The sequence below is a fragment of the Cuculus canorus genome, chromosome 1 (genome assembly GCF_017976375.1).
Source record: "Cuculus canorus isolate bCucCan1 chromosome 1, bCucCan1.pri, whole genome shotgun sequence".
Lineage (NCBI taxonomy): Eukaryota > Metazoa > Chordata > Aves > Cuculiformes > Cuculidae > Cuculus > Cuculus canorus.
This window is the reverse complement of record NC_071401.1, coordinates 173,750,595-173,773,047: the sequence shown is the minus strand read 5'-3', so window position 1 is coordinate 173,773,047 and position 22,453 is coordinate 173,750,595. Positions and strand designations below refer to the sequence as shown.

The window sequence follows — 22,453 nt, the reverse complement described above, 5'->3', positions numbered from 1 at the left end:
GAGTAAAGCTACTAACTGTCATGTTCTCTTAAGAAAGATATTAACTTACTTATCGTTTTTGATGGAAACTAGACCTTTATTTATGTAGCTTAGTCTGGTTTATTTTAATTTTTTAGGCAGCAGTTGAGTTTTTTTAAATTTAAAGCTGTATTGCATTTGAATTTGGTTTAAATTCTATAAATTCTAAAAATTCTTCAAAATTTATTTGAAAAGGTCACTTTCAGTTCAAAATACTCAGTTCAAATAGCCTCTTCTAAAACAGTTACGTGTGTGATGTGCATAATTTAATGTTTGTCTTGAATTTAAGTAGGGTTAAACTTATTTTGATTTTGTATCTTTCTTGACACTTTTACTGCTTTGAAGATAATGTTTAAATAAGACAATTTAGATTAATAAAGGAAATCTGCAGAAAAGCTTTATGAATGTCAGTCAGAATGTTTTAGAAATTAAATGACATTTTCTTGACACTGATTTTTTTTTATTGTTTTGGAAAACGTTTATTAATAAGAAGTTCAAAATATTAATAAAAAGTTGAAAATAAATGTGAACATATGCTTGGAAAAAATCCCTGTGTAAAAGTCTTTTATCTCCTCACAGAGTTTAGTTCTTTAAAGGTGCTCAAAAAAATCCTGAGCATGCAGAATTTCTTCTCTTAATATTATGACACATATTTTAAAGCTTTCCAAGGACAGCTGGAGCTTTTTGCAAAGCAGTCAGAGTTGCATAGCTCCTACAAAGACATGAAGGTGCCTAAATTCCTTTGAGTTTTCAGTGCTTTTTCCATGGCTATCTGCAAAGTTTGATCAGAAAAAAGACAAACAGCAAGATAGTCATGTATTTGTTGCATTCAGAGGGTCTTTGTGACTAAAATGATTGCTATTGTTATTTTTTAAAAGTCTTGAACAATGGGGATGAGTGATTATGCTATTATTTTTGACAAAAAAGGGTTTTAAATGTTATTTATTATTGTGCACAATATCGTGGATTTTTTAACGGTATTGATAAGACAACTTTAATTAAAATTATTACATGCTGCTATTAAACTAACGTTGAAATATGTGTCTTAATTGTTTTTATAGCTCATGTCAACATCCATTTATGGTTAAAGAAAAAATTCATGAAATATCCATGTTAGAAATTTTATATTCTAGGTTTTAGAACATCAAAACAACTGTAGTCATACTGTAAACTGAAACCAATTTTTTAGCACAGTGGCCTGTGATTTGTTTGCTTGTTTACTTTTTGTTTTTAAATAACTATTTCTTGAGCATGATATGAAAGGTTAAAAGCACTGTGAAGTGTTTCAAGTTTTAAAAGATGGATTCTGAGGGCTGCATGTCCTGGGCGTAGTTAGTGCTTTGCCCGCTTTTAAGAAAAGATTTCTTTTCTGTGCTTGTGTTTATGCATTGTTCACTTGTTAGCTTTCTTTCCTAGTTCTTAATATCTTAGCATTTTTTTCTAATGTACCATTTTCATATTTTCAAAGGTCCCCAGGTGCATCCAATTTTTCAACTTTACCAAAGATCTCTCCATCTCTATCAAATAATTATAACAACATGAACAACAGAAAGTAAGCAATATACCTTAAAACATTATTTAATTTAATTGCCCCAGTGTGACATAAACAAATTTTGATGTTTTATAACTCCTATCTTAAGGGTTTTGATTTACTTTGCAATATTTGGATTGTGGGTTGTTGCTGATCCCTATTTTGTAGTGTAGGTATTGTGAAGTATGGGAAATGAAATGTAGTGTTTGGTAACTCCTAATCCTCAGTAGAATAGACACTAAAAAGAATTTTTAGCATTGTAAGAAAATATATGAAGACTTTGATTAGAATTTGTCATGCTAAAAAGACACTGTTGTTTTATCTTGCCTGAATTTAGGTGAACCAAAAAAAAAGTATAAACTACTTCCCTTTACAGTGGTCAGATTTTCCCTTATTTATTGGTGCTAAGGTATTATAGCAGCATATATGATACCATGCATTGATTTGAAACCACTACATCTGAATTGATCCTAGCTATAATGGTTATCACAGTGATTATAGCGATCAATTAATTATTAGCAACTTAATACCTGTGTCGTAGTGCTGGAAGATTTGAGAGAGATCCATCTGATCGGCGTGCTTGAGTATTACAGTGAGCAGAGGCTTAGTGAAGGGGGCTTCTCTCTTCTAAGGGTTTTCTCTTTTATATTCCAAATTATATTCCAAATCAGAAGTTGAAGAAAAAAGTGGTAACACTCTAAAATAAGGGCTTTCATATTCCAGTGGCCAACTTTGTGTGTAATCATTTTTTGTTGTACACAACTGTAAAAAAGTTGGTAAATATAGAAAAACATAGAATTATTTTGCTTTGACAGATAATGGAGCATCTTTCAAATGCTTGAAACCAGAGAGCACTCATCTTTAATGCAAGCTGGGGGAAATTGAAGAGGCTTATTCTTACAATTCATTCAAATTTAAAATCATTTTCCAAACATACATTTTGTGGTCATATATGAGGATGTTAAATATTGAAAAGGTGACATAAACGTTAAATGTGTTACACAATATCTTCCAGTTAAATACTGTATTTATCGGAAGTGATACTTCTTAAGGGATGAAGTGTCACTTGTGCTCCTACCAATTGTGAGTAGCCCCAACTCTCACTGTTAAACAGTTGAAATCCATGTATTTTAACTGCAGTCCATTGTACTCTGTGTATTGATGTAAGTAAAAAAAAATCTGTTGTATATATGGTTGTGTGAAAAATTACATAACCAGAGCTGAGCCTCCAGCTGAGAACTAACCTTTCCTTCCCCCACTGCTTATGCAAAAGACAGGTGTAATGCCAAACCCAAAGCTTAGTGGTTACTTTTTCCTAGGGAGCCACCATTTTAAATCAAGCCAGCAAGGCTTTCTTTTTTTTTTCACTTTTTTCATTTCTTTGTTTGGTGGTGGTTTGGGGTTTTTCTTTTCTTTTTTTTTTTTTTTTTTTTTTAATGTTAGCTTCTCCTTAGTGATGCTGTAGTCATTTTTAGGAAGCACTTATGGAACTTGTTGCCAGCTCTTGCTGATTTAAAGGTCTTTTCTTCACTTGCTTTTGCTGATCTTATTTTTATTTCTTGGTTTATTTTGGAGGCAAAATGGGAGCTTTTAGAACTTAAAGTAAAATTCTGGGATTGTTTTTTGGGTTGTTTTTTTTTTTTAGCTTGAGAATTTCAAGGGAAACAGGTATTTAAAAGGAAGTGATGTAAAATTCAGATTTGATAGGGAATTTGTCCTTTGAAGTGCTTTAACTATAACTTAGATATCTGTAAATCAGATAGTAGGTACATGTAGTAGTGCTAGTAGCCTGGAACCACCTCCCCTGTGAAGAGAGGCTGGGAGAGTTGGGATTGTTCAGCTTGGAGAAGAGAAGACTCCAAGGAGACCTTATTGCAGCCTTAAAGGAGGCTTATGAGAAAGTTGGGGAAAAACTTTTTAGCAGGGCCTGTAGCAAGAGGATAACAGGTAACGGTTTTAAACTAAAAGAGGAGAAGTTTAGACTAGATATGAGGAAGAAATTTTTCATGCAAGGGTGGTGAAACACTGGAATGGGTTGCCCAAACAGGTGTTAGGTGCACCATCCCTGGAAACAGTCAAGGTCAGGTTAGATGGGGTCTGAGCAACCTGATCTAGTTGAAGATGTATCTGCTCACTGCAGGGGGATTGGACTAGCTGACCTATAAACGTCCCTTCCAACCCAAGCCATTCTATGATTCTGTGTTTCTCTATAGTATTGTGAAATACTAGCCATTTTTCTCTTGTAACTCAAAATGCTGTATATCTGGATGTTGTGTAAGGCAGTGCAGAAGTACATGGTGTTCCTTACAGTGCAATAATTCAGTCATGATGAGTTTAACATAAAATATTTTAAAAATTGCAAATTTTTAATTCACTGAATATATAATACAGGAGAATCTTTAGCAGTGATTTTGTCAGAATACATGTTCAAGATTGACTAGTTCAATGATAGAGAATTCATATTTATTGATACAAGATATACTTTAAAATACATGCTGTTGCATTAAGAATGTTTTGCTTCGAAAGGTAAATGGAAAGATCTATCTCTATTTAATTGTATTATATCATTCTGGGTTCAGATTAGTTTATTCCTACATTCGACTTCTCACAAATATCTCCTTTTCTAAGAAAGCACTTCTTTCCCATTAGTTAATACTGTCTTTTCATTACTTTCTTAATTAACTACTTAATGTCAGCTTTGTGTGGAATTTATTTTCATGTTTCTGCCGTATTGTCTCTTACATTGCGCATTAGTATAGTAGCAGAATTGTAAATGTGTGGCTTTCTGGGATCCACTGGCACCTCCATATGGACAAAGAAAACGCAGCATTTGTTTTGAAGATAATTTTAGCTGACAAAGCTGATTTGTAAGACAGAAAAAGCAAACAGGTTGTGTGTAGTACTAGTCATAAATGCTAGTCATTGCAAGCCTGTTTTTGTGTTATAGCTCAGCTATAGTGTACAAATTGTTTTAAAACTCTGTTTCTGTATGTGGTATGTTTCTGTATATGGTATGCATTTCTGCAATGCTTGTCTAATCCAGGAATTGTTCTGAGTAATAGTAAGCCTGAAATTGGTAAATATTTAATTGTGTGTTGAGCTAGTCATACATTAGGTAATAGTAGTAGGTAGTGCACATTGTATCAGGTCCAGAGCCTTCATTTCTGTGAATGTGAGTTTGCATTTGATGGAATGAAGGATTACAGGTAATTGGTCATTGATGTTCTTTTGCCTTTGCAGGTGATCTTGTTGAAAGAATGACATAGGAGGATTAGCATAATATGTGTTAGTGGATTCAGAAGAGCAGGAAGAGAGACACATCATTTAGGTCTTACTGAAATTTTTGTTTATTGCTGTTATAAAGCAATATATTTCATGTCATTTGTGGTATTTTTTAAATTATGTGAGCAGGGGATTAAAAACAGTTGAACAGTGGTTTTGCTTGGGGAAATTAAGTGAAAAGTTGTTTTATTTTCTTCGTTTGTAATCATCATTCAGTAGTGTCAGTTTGTCAGAAGACAGCTGGCCAGCTTGTTCCCATGCTTAGTATATCTCAGTATGTTAATTTCAAGAAGTATAAATGTTAATTATATCTGTACAAACATGTTACACCCAACACAGGCAAATATTTTGGGGAAGGTGATTTTTTTTCTAAGTAGTTTATCTCTTGCTCTCCGGGCCATGAACATGAATAATAACAAAGACACTAATCTTTGTGTAGTGACATTGGCCTCTCCTGCTGCTTCAGGCATCTCTAAAATTCGATGGAACTCAGTTATGGGTTTCTTGAAGTGACTGGTTACAAAAATGCATTGGCAGTGCATTGAAGTGGTTGAAATGTTATCGAGGTCGCTAGGTGATCCAAACTTAATTTTCTAAACTCATTCTTGCAACTCAATTTTCTTTTGTAGCACCTGTTCTGATACGTAGCACTCCACTGTCAAATTGTGTCCTTCCCAAAGCTAGTGATGCTTTTCCGAACTTCTCTGTTGCAAGTCGACATTTTCCAGAACTCCAGCCACACAATAAGTGCTCTGGATTCATCATCATCTGAAAGCTGCTTTGAGGTTTAAAGGCAAAATACAGGCAGCCTAAGTCATTTCAAATATGGTACATGCAACTTAATTTATAGATTTACAGGTTATAAAATCTCATTCAGAAGCCTTTCTTTACCATTTTCACTACTTCAAGAACTCTATCTAGCTGTTCCTGGGTCTGAAGATGGTTTCAGTTTTTTCAATGCTTGGCTTAGTTTGGAGCAGCAATTTCTTCTAAGAGCCATCAGTGTTTTCTTTCTGTTATTGCCCTTAATTGACTGCCCCATTCTAATACTACCCCTCTGCTTTTCCATACATTGTTCCTTCATTCAAAGCAACTTTCTAAAGGTTTTTGCAGGACAAGAAAATGGAGGCTGGAGACGTCGTATCACAAGTTAGTTTTTCTAGGATGTTTCTGTTTGAATGAAGTTTGTATAGGCTTCCTTTGCATCTTTACTTGCCTGCTGTTGTTGTTCATTTACAACTGTTAATAGGACTTTCTTTCCTGTCCAGTCTCAAAAGCATGAAAAGCAGAGGCACAATGTAATTAAAATAAAAATAATTCTTCCAGAAAAAAAGACATTTACAAACTCATAAGTCTGTAATGAGACATCTCCTGCATATAGAAGGCACTGTACTTTGATACTTTTTGCTAAAATAACACAGCCAAGTGATTTTCTTCCCACCTTCCAGTTACGGGTGGTGACATTGTAAGGCTCAGGCAGGTCCAGTCAGTTAATACATGACTCTATGGATGGTGTCAGCAGAACAACTTGGTTTTTTCGACAACTGGATGGCCTATACGGCACCAGGACTACAAGTATCAGGTGAGAGCCACCTTTCTTAAAGAGAGAGGAGGGTCTTTGACCCAAATTGCAGGGCTCTCAGATAGGGCTTTAAACTAGATGTGACGGGGGAGGGCGATAACATCAGGCTAGCCTGTGACAAGCGGTGGAAGGACAGGTGTCTTGTCAGGAAGGATACTTCTCCAAAACAACTTGTAGGTAGTAAAGGATCCACTGGGAAAGTGATGTGACTGGCAGCCCAGCTGAGTTGCCTCTATGCAAACACACGAAGCTTGAGTAACAAACAGAAGGAGCTGAAAGCTACCATTCTACTAGAAAGCTATGATCTAGTTGCCATCGCGGAAACTTTGTGGGATGAATCCCATAACTGGAGTGTGGCTGTCAATGGCTACAGGCTTTTCAGAAGGGACAGACTAGGACGGGGGGATGGAGGCATTGCCCTCTGTGTCAGGAAAGGGATAGAATGTGAATAGGTTGAAAGCTTGTGGGTCAGAATAAAAGACAGAGGAACCAACAGGAAATTTATGGTTGGTATGTACTACAGGCCACCCAATCAAGGAGAGCCAGCCAATGAAGCCTTCTTCCTGCGGCTACAGGAGGCTTCATGCTCTCATCCTGCTCAGGGTCTTACATAATAATACCAGAAAAAGCATTGTCCATACTGGGACCAGTGCTATTTAATATCTTCATCGGTGATATCAACAGTGAGATTGAGTGCATCCTCAGCAAGGGGTAGATGACACCAAGCTGAGTGGTGCAGTTGCAACACCGGAAGGACAGAATGTCATCCAGAGGAGCCTGAAAAGGCTGGAGAAGTGGGCCTATGAGAACCTCATGAGGTTCAAGAAGGCCAAGTGCAAGGTCCTGGGTCAGGGCAATCCCCCATTTCAGTACAAGATGGGGGATGATGTGATGGAGAGCAGCCCTGCAGAAAAGGACTTGGGGCTGCTGGTTGATGAGAAGCTCGACATGAGCTGGCAACGTGCACTCACTAAATCAGGCTGCCCAATGACATTGTGGCTGCCCCGTCCCTGGAGGTGTTCAAGGCCAGGTTGGATGGGGCCTTGGACAGCCTGATCTAATGGGATGTGCTTACCCATGGCAGGGGGCGTTGGAACTAGGTGATCTTTAAGGTCCCTTCCAACCCAAATTATTCTATCATTCTATGAACACAGAAAACTGGAAGAAAAATATATGAATAGACCTGCACTATGAGTGTTGTAACCGTATTCATTAAGCCCCTCAACTGACTTTTAGGCCAGTACAGAAGATGAGAGAGCTCAGAAATGTCTTTCCCTTTTGAGAAGTCAAGTCTGACAGTTTGTCCCTTAGAGCAAACCAACTCTGGGATCTGTTACTCAGCTAATTTGAGGAAATCTTTCACAAGAATACACTGTAGCCAAAAGATAGCAACTGCATTTCCTAGCTTTCTAGTGTCCCTCCTAAGGTGACAGATCGTGAAGTAGGGAAAACCAGAGAAGGAAAACAAGAGGAGTGAAAATCCCCAGGAAAATTGCATTCCATTTCTTTACTATCTCTACATCTCCTAGATTTCCAAGAGATTTGTTTTCTGTTAACCATGTGAAAAGTGTAATCTTTGAGTTGAGTGAGTAAAGCAGTAGGAAGCAAGCAGGGCTGAAAGTAGTAGAAATTTATTGTGTACCCTGTATGTGTGCATTTCTGTTGCTATTATGCACTGTTGAGCTGGTTCAGTGGGTCAGTTATATTGTGGAGGTTACATTAGCAGCAATGGCAAGCTTGTGCTTTTTCTTCCTGGGGGAACTAAGACTTGCCCACTTAAGTAAATTGGGGTTGATTGCAGTAGTTGGCCTGCAGCTGCAAAGAGAAGTGGAAGATAATTTTTCCTGGGAATCTCTCATGCATGAGTGAACCATGGACTAATGACAGGGAAGGGCTGACCACAGAAGCAAGCTATGTGGGCGCTGGAGTTCAAATAGCATCTTGTGAAAGTACAATGAAGCATTTAAGTTAGGAATAAACTGAACAGCCAAAACAAACTTCACAGGGATTTCTTTCAGGGAGACTGACCAGTAAACATAATGCCAGTTAGCTAGTTTGCGGAGCAAACCAGAGAGTAGGGAGGATGCATGTGTATGGAAAAGGGAAGGACTGGAAGAGAAGTCAGGTATTAAAAAAGAAATTATGAAATGTAAAAGTTTGACCACAGCAGCTTTATGGCAGTGGAGCTGTAAACTATGCAGATTTCCAAGGCATTCGAAAGAGCAAGAAATTTTCTTACCCTTTTGTTTGAAATTTTCAATTAATCTTACTATTAAAACAAAACAACTGTTAATCATAAGTGAGTGATTGTGCACGGGGGGGACAGCTGGAATTCAGTTGGCTGTAAAGTGTGTGATGCTGTTCAGGAATAATGGATGGACTGTATCACGGGGCACTTGCATCCTCAGAGTTTTCGCAATTATAAATTCAGGATAGATTCTTTGCACTGCATATTTTTCCTTGTCATTCTTGGGAATTGACTTTCAAATTTTTGTTCAAGTTGCTTCTAATGTGAATAATGCTTAGTGATTGCAGAAATAGTCTTGAACTTTAGCCAAAGCTACTATCATGCAGATTGCATTATGATCAGTACTTGAAATAGTTTAAGAAAGAGTTTAACCTTTCTGGATGTTTGTTTGGTTTTTTCCCAAAGATCTGTAATGTTACTGAAAATCCTCCTAAAAGGTTCTTTTCCCTTTCTAGTGTTCTTAGATATGCTTGCTTTACTGTTTTGAGGGTTATTTCATGTTAGTATTTGCATGATTTCATCTGGAAACAAGTTGCTTTAATCTTACCATTTCACCTATTTCAGTCTCCTCCAGTTCCTCCAAAAAGATGCATCACAGAGATACATAATGAATTTGTAACTAGACATTTTGCGCATTCTTTTACCTCTCAAGGCTTTCCTGCATTTGCATGCTGGATTGTGCTGTCCTAGCAGGGAGGCTATAAATAGACTCTCTGATGCAGTGAGGCAGCTATGCCACAGTGGCCTTGGAAATCTCAGCTTTCACCTGTAACTCTGCATTCCCATCGTTGCCGACCTCACTCTTGCAGTAGCAGGATGCAAAAGGGACGTAAATGATTGATTGCTGCTGGTGGTGTCTAAAGTCTGAGTGTATTAAATTTGATGGAGCAATGAAGAATAGAGTAAGCTGTGAAGCTGCTCCTATCAAAAAGGGGTAGGGATATAATAATTACAGTTACTGCATCACATTAGATTTTGGTTATTTGCACAGGTGACTTGAATTGAAATTAACCTTATTACCAAAGTTAAATGCTTCTTTAAAATCCTTTGTTATTCACAGAATTTACTTTAACATTTTTAATCATTTGACTTTATAAAGTACTTGTATATATTAAAGTACTATAGAGTACATGTTTACATTGTGAAAAATGTTTTGGTTTTTTTACAGTGTGAAAAATTCAAACTATTGTCTCCCATCATATACTGCTTATAAGAATTATGATTATTCGGAGCCAGGAAGACACAATGAGCAGCCAGGCCTTTGTGGCCTGAGTAACCTGGGGAATACATGTTTCATGAACTCAGCAATTCAGGTATGTAGTCTAGAAAAAAATGAGCTTGTCTTATTATTTGGAAGCTAATATTTTGTTATATTTTGTCGTTTTTTGAAACTAATATTAAGAGACTTCATTAACTAGAAGGATAGGATTAAAAGTGAGGAAATAATACATATATATTGATTTACATAGCTGCATTCGTTGCTTCTCCTGTTTTTGCGTAGTGATCAATATCAGAAAGATTTGACCAGCATTCTGCATGAGCGAACCCTGAAGTGGGATTCTTTGCTTTTTCTAATGACTGTCACAGATGTATGTCATGAAAAATACTTTTTCAGTTTGAGGTGCGCTTAACTACAGATGGTAGAGCTGATATGTCAAGAAGTAGATGACAGGTGGATTACCAGGTCTTTATTTCTAACTAATTATCGTGTACTTTTAGGGCACAGGTTAACATGCAGGGAACTTTTGATCATTTCCCGTTGACCTTTCCCCTTTGAATAGCTGCTACTTCATGGATGAGATATTTTACAGGAATGTAATAGCTCATTTCTTTGCTATAATTGCAAGAGAAATACTAGTATTACTCTTGTCAAGACAAAAAAAAACTTAGTCCAACAAAAAAACTTAGTTCAACAAATGCATGCAGCTCTCGACTTCTCCTTGTATGTTGTTCTCCAGCCCTTCAACTGTGTTGATTACCCTTGTCCACTCTTTCTTGCACGGGGGAGCCCTAAACAGGACAGTGCTCCAGCAGCAGTCTCACAAGTGCCAAATAAAGGGGAAGACTTGCTTCCCTTTGCTTCAGACTACTATTGCTAATACAGCCCAGCTTGCAGTTGGCCACCCTTCCGACAAGGATTACTGCTGGCTCTTCCGCATTTTCACAGAGAAGGACTGCTGGGTCACATGCAAATCTGCTTTCTAGCCAGTCAAGCCCTAGCCTGTAATGTTTATTGAGTTATTCCATGGTTAATATGAAGAGCTTCTCCAGGTCCAGGGGTTGGTTTGAAGAGCTTCTGCAGAGTCTGGTGGTGTGAGGAAAGAGGGCAGCTGGTCAATGGAGAAGAGTCTCCAAGGTAAGGTGAGAAGGAAGACAGGTGGTTTCACATTGCACCTGCACCTTTGGCAGGGCTGGGACCAGACCACGATGCCTCCATTGTGATCAATGTGGACCCTTATTTTTTGGGTTACAGCTGGGCTCCGAGTCTTTCAGGAGAAACATTCCAGGCACTGGAACAGGTTGCGTAGCCCCATCCAGCCTGGTTTTGAACACATCCAGGAGTGGAGCGGGGTTGGAACTGGATGATCTTTAAGGTCCCTTCCAACCCAAACCATTCTATGAATGTGTTCCATACTTGTTACATAAGGCATTCATAAAGTTCAGTTTACACTTGTTTCTAAAAATGCTTTCAAGAGGATACTTGAAGAGAAGTTGAACAGTGCAGGAAATAATTCAGGTTTGGTTTTTAGTGTGCTACGTGAAAGATGGCATCTGGGTTTCTGTTGGACAAAAAGCTGAACATGAGCCAGCAATGTGACCTTGTGACCAAGGCAGCCAAAAGCCTCCTGGGCTGCATTGGGAAAAGCATTGTCAGCAGGCTGAGAGAGGTGATCGTTTCCCTCTGCTCAACACTGGTGAAACACCTCCGGATGCTGGGTTTACTTCTGGGCTCCCAAGTGCCAGAGAAACAGGGATATACTGGAGCAAGACCAGTGAGGTGCCACAAAGATGAATGAGGGATTGCAGCATCTGAGCTACATGGAGAGACTGAAAGAGCTAGGACTGTTCAGCCTGGCGGAGAGAAGGCTCCAGAGCCATCTTACCAATGTGTTTAAATACCTCGTGGGGGAGAGTGAAGAAAACTGAGCCAAACTCTTCTCAGTGGTGCCCACTTGAAAGGGGAAGAGGCAGTGGGCACAAACTTGAACACAGGCAACTCCATTTCAGTATAAGAAATTTTGTTTTATTATCAGGGTTATCAAACACTGGAAGAGCTTTTCCAGAGAGGCTATGGAACCTCCACCCTTGGAGGTGCTCAAAACCTGACTGGCCACAACCCCAATCCGCCTACTTTATAGATGACCCTTCTTTGAGCAGGGGATTGGACCACACAATCCCAGAGGTGCCTTCCAACTGTAACTGTTCTGTGATTCTCTGATCTGTTTTGGTTACCTCCTTCACAGTTACGTCAGCACAGGGTTGTTTATCAGGATAGGTCTATTTTCTTTAAGCAAAATAATTTACTGTGGCATTTTAGCCTCTGAAATAGTTCCCAGTTGCATTCATGTTCTATTCCAAAAGCTCTGCTTTGATCCTATCCACTCAGACAGTGCTGACTGTAATCAGTGTAGCTTACTTCAACAGAAGCAGAGTTTAATTTATCCACTTTTATGCTGATTACCAACTTTTCTCCGATCTTCTTCCTTCCCAGACAGCATTGAGGCCCCTTAGCGTTCACGTAATAACCATTTTTGCTTCAGAAACCACTTAATTTCTCAGACAGCTTCTCCGTGCTCCTTTCACATACAGTGACAATAGTTTGGATCAGAACTGTTGTCAGTGTTTCTCGAAGAAGAGGGCCAGTTCCTTGCACATCTTGCTTTCTAGAGTCTGACAAACTTGTCATGACGTTTCTGCCCTGTAACCATACTAGATAGAAATGTGATAATCCTGGCAGTTTCTTAGATTTTGTTGCAAATTCATCAATAGCTCTTCATTCTATAGAAAGGTTAGGCTAGCCTCTTCATAATAAAGACACCTTTACTTTTCCAAGTAAGGGCTTTCAGCGTTAAAAAGCTCAAGACAGCTAGAGGAGAGATGGTGAAGAGATGGATGGGCAAGATCCAATGGGGTTCCACAAACAGCTGCAAGCTGAATAGGAGTAAGGCCTTGGTATTTCTCTGTATATAGGGGTGTATATATACACCCCTATACTTAGGTATTTCTCCCAAGTGCTGTTTTTTTATCATTGTTTATTATTTTAAAAAGCAATCATTCAGTAGTCTTTCATATTTTGGTTGTATTAGAACTTTTTCATTTGTATAGATTACTCAGATTCTTTTGAAGGAGTATTCCATGTGTCTCAATTTACTTCAGTGCTAGCACCTAAGGCTTCATTTTTAGTATTAACGCCTCACTGTCTGCTTTTGCATATCTGAACATTAAATATAACAGGAAAGGCAAAAGAGAACTTCTAGACTTTATGTAAAAATATTATTATGAATGATTGAACCCATATCAAACAAAAAAAAAGTATTTGGCAAGTAAATGTTTTATTCACATCCAGTTATGGCATGGCTCTGTTCTAAGCTGAAAAAATTAGAAAAATATTATTCTTGTGAAGTATAGCTGTGCTGCCACCTGTGGATGTTTCCCAAGTATTGCTTTGCCTTTTTGATGGGATACTACTGATTAGAGCTCTGTGGGAACTGTTATTTTTCTTTTGCAGTAAAATCTCAGAGTTCACTAAGTTTTCAATTTCCAAAAATGAGGGAAGAATGAAAGTAAATATTTTCATTAAAAACTCTTTTTTCTTTTTTCTCACCCCACATTTCAGTTTTACCTTTTTTTTCCATCAGTGTGATTGTAATTACTTGACATTTAAACAACAGCTGTTGAGAGCATTGCAAGAGGGTATTTCAGCAATTTTCTTTCTTCAGAAAGCTGATTAACATTTCCTCTAGAGTCATCTATGGCTATGAGTTTATACAGACAAAACATAACATCTTTCAGCCAAAGCTGAAGTGATTGGGGTTTTAGTGCTCTGTTTCAGTTGCCATAGGCATAGTTTAGGGTAGGGGCTGTATTAGCTGAGTGATTTTCACAGTGTCTCGCACTTAAATGCTTCAGATAGAAGGGGGATAGACAGGTGTAAAGAAATTCCCTTTTTCTCCTATTACTAGGATCTTTCTTTTTGTCAGTCAGGTCTTGGTCTTTTATTAGAAGGATGAAATATGAAATTTCAATGTCCCTTGCATAAAATTGTTATTATGTAGGACAACTGAAGAACCATGATACTTAGAGGAACCATCAGTTTTTAGCTCATTTTCATGATCTCATTGCCTGCGTCTCATTTCTGCAGTTTACTGGCCTAATAGGTAATGATATTTTCTTTGCTTTGAAATTTTGTTTTCATCATTACTTCTATGTAATACCCATAATGGAATATGAAGAAACGTTTCCTTGATACCTTAGAATCATAGGATAATTTGAATTAGAAGGAACTTCAGGAGGTTACTAGTGCACCCTCCTGGTCAAAGTAAGGTCAGCTCTGGGGTCAGACAAGGTTGCCCAGGGCTTTATTCAGTTGGGTCTTAAAAACCTCCAAGAAGACTGCACAGCTGCTCAGCTGATGCTTCAGCCTCTTCTCACAGAGCAGGTGCTCCAACCCCCGGCTGTCTTGGTGGTATTTTTTCATTTTATTTTCTTCATTTTTTATTAAACAATCAGAATCCTTGCAAACTCTTTTAATGAGAGTTTTCCAGTACTTAAATTACGTGAATTTAGAGAAGGATAATGTGACTATTTATTATTATTTTTCCATCTATATGAAAGTTTCATAGGACAGGTAGACTTACTAACAAGATTATAGTCTAGAATTGAAATTATAGTATTCCAGTGAGGCTAAAGCATTGATACATGTACAAGGCACTAAAAGTAAAGATAACTTATCGTTCATTTTCCTGTGCATTTTAATGTGTCCCATACCCTACTAGTTACAGCTACACTCTCTAAACAGTAGACTATATGTGTCTTTTCCTTTTTTTTTTTTTTTCCCCCAAGTAATTGATATGTAGTATGGAACTGTAATTTCAGTGTTAGCCTTTGTCATGCTGAAGACCAGTCCTTCTCTTCTGTGGTTTCTCTGATAGTTGGTCTTGGAGTTTCTATGTTCTGTTGCATCTTTTCCTGTGATCATTTAGCTAAATGACCAGTTTGGGTTCAGAGACTGAGCACTTTACAGAACTTTTGTTAGTTAAACAAAACTTGTGAAGACCCCAGTACCAGAAATGAAGTGCCATTCTGTTACCTCTTTAGCTTACAAACAATTTTCTGTAGTTTTACTGTATTCGTTTAGTATTCTTGTTAGTTTACCTGTGTCAGTGTTTTAAAATAAGCAGACAAAAATACTCAAAACCACTAGGTTGAAGAGGGCACATAGTACATTGTCTTCATTCTAATTGTTTTTGTTTTCACTTTGTTTTTTAATTGATGCTTTCCATAAGACTTCTTTGATAACCTTCAACGTATCAGATCATGAGAAAATAAGAGTGTAGGCTTCCTAACAAATTGGCTTCTGGATGCTTTTTACCACCTGTGACTTTAGTTGTGATGTTAAATAGTTCTCCATTCTCAACCTTTTTTAAAAGTAAATATGTTTGTGACTATTCAGCTTTGTCAGTTACATTGGAAAGATGAGCGGGTTTGTGGCCAACTACATTAGTTTCTTTGGTAGCTACTCGTTTAAAAGTTGTGACATTTGATACTGTAGAAAAGATGTCAGGTCTACATCTTAGCAGTTGCCATGTTCAGATGGGTTCTTGTGCAGTCCAGTGTCATCTTGTGTTGGAATGCAGAAATTGTTTTAAGGAAAAAGGGAGATTATCTGTAGTAATTTTCCTGACTTATACATGCAAACATCAATTAATATTCTGAGAGAGTAACAAAAGTGATGTATCAGACGAAAACTAGAAAACGATAAATAGCTTTTTGGTGAAACAACACACTGTCAGCATACTGTGTAGTGCTTTACTAAGGACCTGTAGAAAAATTTACTGGTTTTGCATTGTTGAGTTCCTTGTTCTGGACATTTCTCACAGTAAGCTGATCACCTGAACTGATTTGATCACCTAAACTAGCCCAAAAATAATCCAGAAGAAAAGTGAGAAGTGAAAATAGTTTTTTGACAAGAAACTGCCTCTGGACTGGACAGGCGCACAGTCTCCTGGGTTGAAAACTGGTTGGATGGCCAGGCCCAGAGAGTGGTGGTAAATGGAGTTAACTCCAGCTGGAAGCCAGTCACAAGTGAGGTTCCCCAGGGCTCGGTACTGGGTCCAGCTCTATTCAATGTCTTTATCAATGACCTGGATGAAGGCATTGAGTGCACCCTTAGCAAGTTTATGGATGACAGTAAGCTGGGTGGAAGCATGGATCTGCTGGAGGGTAAGGGAGGCTCTGCAAAGGGATCTGAACAGGCTGGACCGCTGGGCTGAGACCAGTGGCATGAGGTTTAACAAGACCAAATGCCAGGTCCTGCACTTGGGGCACAACAACCCTATGCAGTGCTACAGACTAGGAGAGGTCTGGTTAGAAAGCTGCCTAGAGGAGAAGGACCTGGGGGTGTTGGTTGTCAGCCGACTGAACATGAGCCAGTAGTGTGCCCAGGCGGCCAAGAAGGCCAATGGCATCTTGGCTTGTATCAGAAACGGCGCGACCAGCAGGTCCAAGGAGGTTATTCTCCCTCTGTACTCAGCACTGGTGACACCGCACCTTGAGTACTGTGTTCAGTTCTGGGCCCCTCACCACAAGAAGGATGTTGAGGCTCTGGAGTGTGTCCAGAGAAGAGCAACAAAGCTGGTGAGGGGGCTGGAGGACAAGTCTTATGAGGAGCGGCTGAGAGAGCTGGAGTTGTTTATCCTGGAGAAGAGGAGGCTGAGGGGAGACCTTATTACTCTCTACAACTACCTAAAAGGAGGTTGTGGAGAGGAGGGAGCTGGCCTCTTCTCCCAAGTGACTGAGGACAGGACAAGGGGGAATGGCCTGAAGCTCCGCCAGGGGAGGTTCAGGCTGGACATCAGGAAAAAATTTTTCATGGAAGGAGTCTTTGGGCACTGGAACAGGCTGCCCAGGGATGTGGTTGAGTCACCTTCCCTGAAGGTGTTTAAGGGACGGGTGGATGAGATGCTGAGGGCCATGGTTTAGGGATTGTTAGGAATGTTCGGACTCGATGATCCAGCGGGTCCTTTCCAACCTAGTGATTCTATGATTGTGCAATGATTCAAGTAGGGATCTGCAGAGACAGGGGTAAGGATTCTTTGGGCAGTAGAATTCGTCACATCACTTGGATTGAACATGCAGTTTTACCTAATGTGTAGTTTTATTTTTAGTTAGTTTAGTGTGGTTTGTACTGTATTGTTTCTGGGTATCTTGTAGTCCATCCATTCATTTAAGTTGATGCTAAAAATATTTTTGAAAACTCTGACCACCACTGTATGAATTTGAGAGACTAAGTGTTTCTCTTCTTAGCTGCATGAATCAGTTCAGAACTGACAACACAGATTCCTTAAGCAGAATCTGCGGGATTCGTCTTGGGATCACCACTACTAGGAATAAAAGCTCTGCCGTGTTGCAAGAGAAAAAAGAGATTTCTTCAACCTTCAGTGTCCAAAAGGGCCTGTAATGTCAGGACTTTCTGCAGTGTGAGCACCTCATGAAAGCTTTAGGTGAGGTGGGAGAGAAAGAAGGGATTGTGATACGGGGCATGAAACTCAGCTATCTACAGCACGTGACTGGTTTTGCTTCGTAATGTTGTATAGATATGATAGGCAAAAATAGGCATAACTTTTTTTGCCCTACTGCATAAAGGTGTTATTCTTCTAGTCTAAATTGTTACACCTTATGCAGTAATGTATGTGGAGCTAAAATTTTTGTTCTTACCCGTATTTTCAGGGCAGCAGATGAGACTGATGAAATATTTGACCTTTCTCGGAATCTTTGATAGAGGAAAGAATGCAGCAAAGCTTGTATTATTTAATGAAGAGACTTTGTTAAATCCATATGTTAAGGCAAGTCATTAGGATCCGATCCTTTCCAGGGATGTAAAAGGGTTTTTTTGTTTGAAGGAGTGTGACGAGTAGCAAACAAAAATTCAAAGTGGTTTCCTAAAATTGTAAACCTTACTTCAGTGATTTCATGCTGACAGAGACACAAACTAATACAAAGGACAAGTCATTATCTCAGCCTAAACAAAGACCCTTGCATTCCTTCAACTTTCCTTTCAGTTCTAAACAGCTTCACAAAACTTAAAAAAACATAGGACAGGCAGTACCAATTCTGATTGTCTTCAACAGCAACCATAAGCAGATGCTTAGGAAGAGAAGGAATAGGGCAAGCATCCTCACCTTCCTTTCCCTCCTGCCCTGTCAAAAATAAATAAATAAATCTCAGTTTTCAACTGTTTTCAGCTCACGTGTTCTGAATGTGCTGTAATTTGATCTTGTGTTGTCACGCTGTTGTTGCCTGGACTGCTACGTCTAATAAATTATGATGTAAAGTTTTGAAAAATATTACCAATGTGTAACTTGTAATCATAGCTGCCAGCAGTCTTGGTTTCAAGCCGTTATTTGTTTCTGGAAAAGACTTTTTTTTTTCTTTTTTCTTGCAGGCACTAGGCATTACTGTTCAAGTATTGTTCATGGCTACTTTAACAAAGTTCAAACATTCTTTGTTTAGCACTAATTCAAATCACTGTGATAAAAATTCTGTTTCTCTGTTTACAGTGTCTGAGCAACACGCCTCCTCTTACAGAATACTTCCTCAATGATAAATACCAAGAAGAGCTGAATTTTGACAATCCTTTAGGAATGAGAGGTGAAATAGCAAAATCTTATGCAGAGCTCATCAAGCAAATGTGGTCGGGAAAATACAGCTATGTTACCCCAAGAGCATTTAAGGTCAGTAGGGAATTTAACCTGAAGGTACAATGTCAGTTTTGTTTGTAGTTTAAGTACGCAAAACTTAAGGAAATATGCAAGAATAAGAATTTTAAGTAATATCCATCAGTATGCAGACCATTCATTTAACTGTTTAAGCACTTGGATATATATATTTGAATATGTCAACTGTTGTTATGCTTTGGTCTTCGAGAATTAGTTTTGGCTTCCTGTCTCCATTGAAAAGCTTATTTTTTATAACTGTAAGTTTTACCCTTTCAACTTTCTGCTGTAGCATCTCAGAAGTATTGGTTCTTTATAGCAGTTAAGATACCAGAAATATTTGTATGTTTGGGTTTTTAGACTCAAGTGGGACGATTTGCGCCACAATTTTCTGGTTATCAGCAGCAAGATTGTCAGGAGCTACTGGCTTTTCTCTTGGATGGATTACATGAAGATTTGAATCGAATTAGGAAAAAGCCTTACATTCAGTTAAAGGATGCAGACGGGAGACCAGACAAGGTAGAATATTCATTTTAGTCAAGGCTGTACGTTGCAAGGTACCTCTGTGTGATTGTGCATTGAAAGGTTGGGACACTGATCATGTGTTGCTTTTTCTGAAAGAGGTGTCAGAAAATAAGCCAAGACCTTAAAATTAAGATCTTATTCAAATGCCTGTGTAGATTTCTGTTTATTTTGAAGCTAAATAGGACGGTGGGAGGGTGATAAGGCTTTGTCAAGACCTTTTTGTTCAAATCAGTGCTCAGTTCAGTTGGGAAAACAACTTCCATTCTGTTGCTCTTCTATTCTTACATCTATAATATGCAGTGTTCTGTCTCTCTATGGTAGTTTTACTTTAGGGAAACTTTTCTAGCATTGAGCTACAAACATATAGATAATTAATTTTGTTACAAGTATGAGTTACTTCAGATGGAATTTTTAGTTTTATTTACTCTTGTGTTGCCCCAAGCCACTTGAAGTCCTTCTCAGACTGTATAATAACCCTGACAGAATCTCTGTCTTAGAAAAAGTATCCATCTTTTAATCTGTGATATCCTGATAGTAGTAACACATTGTAGAGGGTCCTTCAGAGTTAAGATTTCTATATTTAGGTGGCAACTGAGAGTGTTCTATCAAGTAATCTTACTAATAATTCTCACTGTTCCTACTACTTTGTTGTAACCCAGGTTGTGCTTTAATTACAGGTGGTTGCTGAAGAAGCCTGGGAAAACCATTTAAAAAGAAATGATTCTATCATTGTAGATATATTTCATGGCCTTTTTAAATCCACCCTAGTTTGTCCTGAATGTGCTAAGATATCTGTAACTTTTGATCCGTTTTGTTACTTGACGCTTCCATTGCCCATGAAAAAAGAACGCACTTTGGAGGTTTATTTAGTTAGAACGGATCCACTTGCAAAGCCTATGCAGGTAAGCCTCTTAGTTTCTGTACAAAGCTGGTTCTTGTGGTACTAACAATGCACCTGAGTTTCTTTAAGTTTATAAGTACAATAAGCACATCCAACAGCCTTTAGATTTCTGTTATGTGTTCTGAATTTCCACTTTGCCTGAGGAAGACTATACTTACTTACTTACCTTCTTATTTGCTATATGTTTCAAGGAAGATATTGCTAATTTCTTGAAGGTTCTGTAAATAAGACTTCTTGATCTTTAACATATATGATGATCTCATTTTTTGGTTTAGTGTTGCTGTAATGAACTTGCATGGTTATAAAAGAATATTTATACACTTAATCCAGACTTAATTCCTTGGTTTATTAGCCTCAAAAGGCAAATATTGGTAATAAGCCGTGCAAAAAAAAAAACAAACATGATTACGTATATTAGGTAGTCCTGAATTCATCTCTGTTGTCACTTAATAGTCAACAGAAAAAAAATTCAGATGAGATTCTTTGTAAATAGTATCTCTTCTGCATTTTTTAGGCAGGCTGGTATATACACCACAGAATGGCAGGAAACAGCATACATAGGTTATAGTAACAAAATCATTGTGAAATAGTACTAGGTGTACCTGGTGGGGTAAGCGCGGGTAGGTGAAATAAATAAGATGGGGGCAGTTTAGCAGACTTGCAAAAAGGCTTTAGCAGCTGAAATTACAGTACTGTAAGGAGGAAAGGAGTGTTGTCAAAGTGTTATGGAAGTCAGGCACGTGTATTAAGTAGTGGGACATGAGCCTGCTAGAAATTTAACTATTTGTGAGAACAGGTTGTGCAAGGGACACACCATAATTGGAAATGACCCCATGTGATACGTGAGATGGTTATGCAGGAATTAATAGAGAATGAGAAGAGTATGAGTTCATTAGAGCTTCTGTGAATCTTAAGTAACTGTAAGACCTAAGAAGATACCAAACACCCCTTGCATCTTGGCACTTACCTTATTTCTAATTAATCCTGTCATTATTTATTATGCAAATTACAAATAAGAGTCCTGTGTAAAGTTTCATTACGAACAGCAGGTGTACTGCACCAAGGGAAACCACAGAGAGGTTTTCTTTGACTGTTAATTATCAGGTTCTTTCTCTGCATTTGAAATTCAAATTCAGTCTTTATCCATTGCCTGCCATTGCCTTTTTTCCCAGTAATACTTTATAAATAACTTGTGTTGTATTCCATATTTAAGAATCTAGTCAATAGCATGCACTCTCTTTACATGCTTGAGATGCTATTGAAATATAAATCTCACTAATTGGAGGTGTTAGTCATCGTATGGAGAAAGTAGAAAAATACCAGAAAAAGCATTGTCCCTACTGGAAACAGTGCTGTGTAATATCTTCATCAGTGATATCAACAGCAAGATCAAGTGCACACTCAGCAAGTTTGTAGACAACACCAAACTGAGTGGTGTAGTTGCCACGCTGGAAGGACAGGATGTCATCCAGATGGACCTGGACAAGCTGGAGAAGCGGCCCTGTGCAAATCTCATGAGGTTCAACAAGGCCAAGTGCAAGGTCCTACACCTGGGTCAGGGAAATCCAAGGTTTCAGTACAGGATGGGAGATGATGTGATTGAGAGCAGTCCTGTGGAGAAGGACTTGGGGCTGCTGGTTGATGAGAAGCTCAGCCTGAGCCAGCAGTGTGCGCTCGCAGCCCAGAAGGCCAACCATGTCCTGGGCTGCATCACAAGAAGTGTGGCCAGTGGGTCTAGAGAGGTGATTCTGCCTTTCTACTCTGCTCTTGTGAGACCCCACCTAGAGTATTGTGTCCAGTTCTGGAATCCTCAACGTAAGGAGGAGATGGAACGGTTGGAACAGGTCCAGGGGAGGGCTACAAAGATGACCAGAGGGCTGGAGCACCTCCCATATGAGGTCAGGCTGAGGCAGTTGTGGTCATTCAGTCTGGAGAAGAGAGGGCTCCTAGGAAACCTTACAGCGACCTTCCAGTACCTGAAAGGAGCTACAGGAAAGCTCAGGACAGACTTTTTATAAAAGCATGTGGTGATAGGACTAGGGGCAATGGCTATAAATTGGAGAGGGAAAGATTTAGACCAGACATTAGGAGGAATTTCTTCAGTATGAGAGTAACATTAGTATGTTATCAGCAACTTAGGGAATTTGTGTTAGTTGATTTACATACGACATGCCTTAAGTGTGTGAAGTACACTGAACATGCAAGAAGTTTTTGGGTTTTTTCTCAGGTATATTTATTATCTTAAGAAATTAAAGTGACATTATATTATTTTTTTTTTTAGTACAAAGTAGTTGTTCCAAAAATTGGAAACATATTGGATCTTTGCACAGCATTGTCAGCTTTGTCTGGTGTTGCTGCAGATAAGGTAAGAGTGATTTCTTACATGAAGCACAACAGTGAACATCTTAACACTTACTGGATTTAATGATGT

General features: G+C 38.5%; 1 protein-coding gene across 3 annotated transcripts in view; it reads left to right on the top strand.

The window, feature by feature from the left end:
* Window positions 1-22,453, top strand: part of USP15 (ubiquitin specific peptidase 15) — a 68,982-nt gene that overhangs the window by 38,409 nt on the left and 8,120 nt on the right. For 2 of the 3 annotated variants that reach the window (XM_054068582.1, XM_054068594.1), the window contains 6 exons: window positions 1,487-1,570; window positions 9,830-9,974; window positions 18,441-18,614; window positions 18,957-19,115; window positions 19,799-20,023; window positions 22,304-22,387. In XM_054068582.1, the coding sequence (XP_053924557.1) occupies window positions 1,487-1,570; window positions 9,830-9,974; window positions 18,441-18,614; window positions 18,957-19,115; window positions 19,799-20,023; window positions 22,304-22,387 (871 nt within the window). The remainder of the gene's footprint in view (window positions 1-1,486; window positions 1,571-9,829; window positions 9,975-18,440; window positions 18,615-18,956; window positions 19,116-19,798; window positions 20,024-22,303; window positions 22,388-22,453) is intronic. The other variant, XM_054068590.1, reaches the window with a different exon arrangement.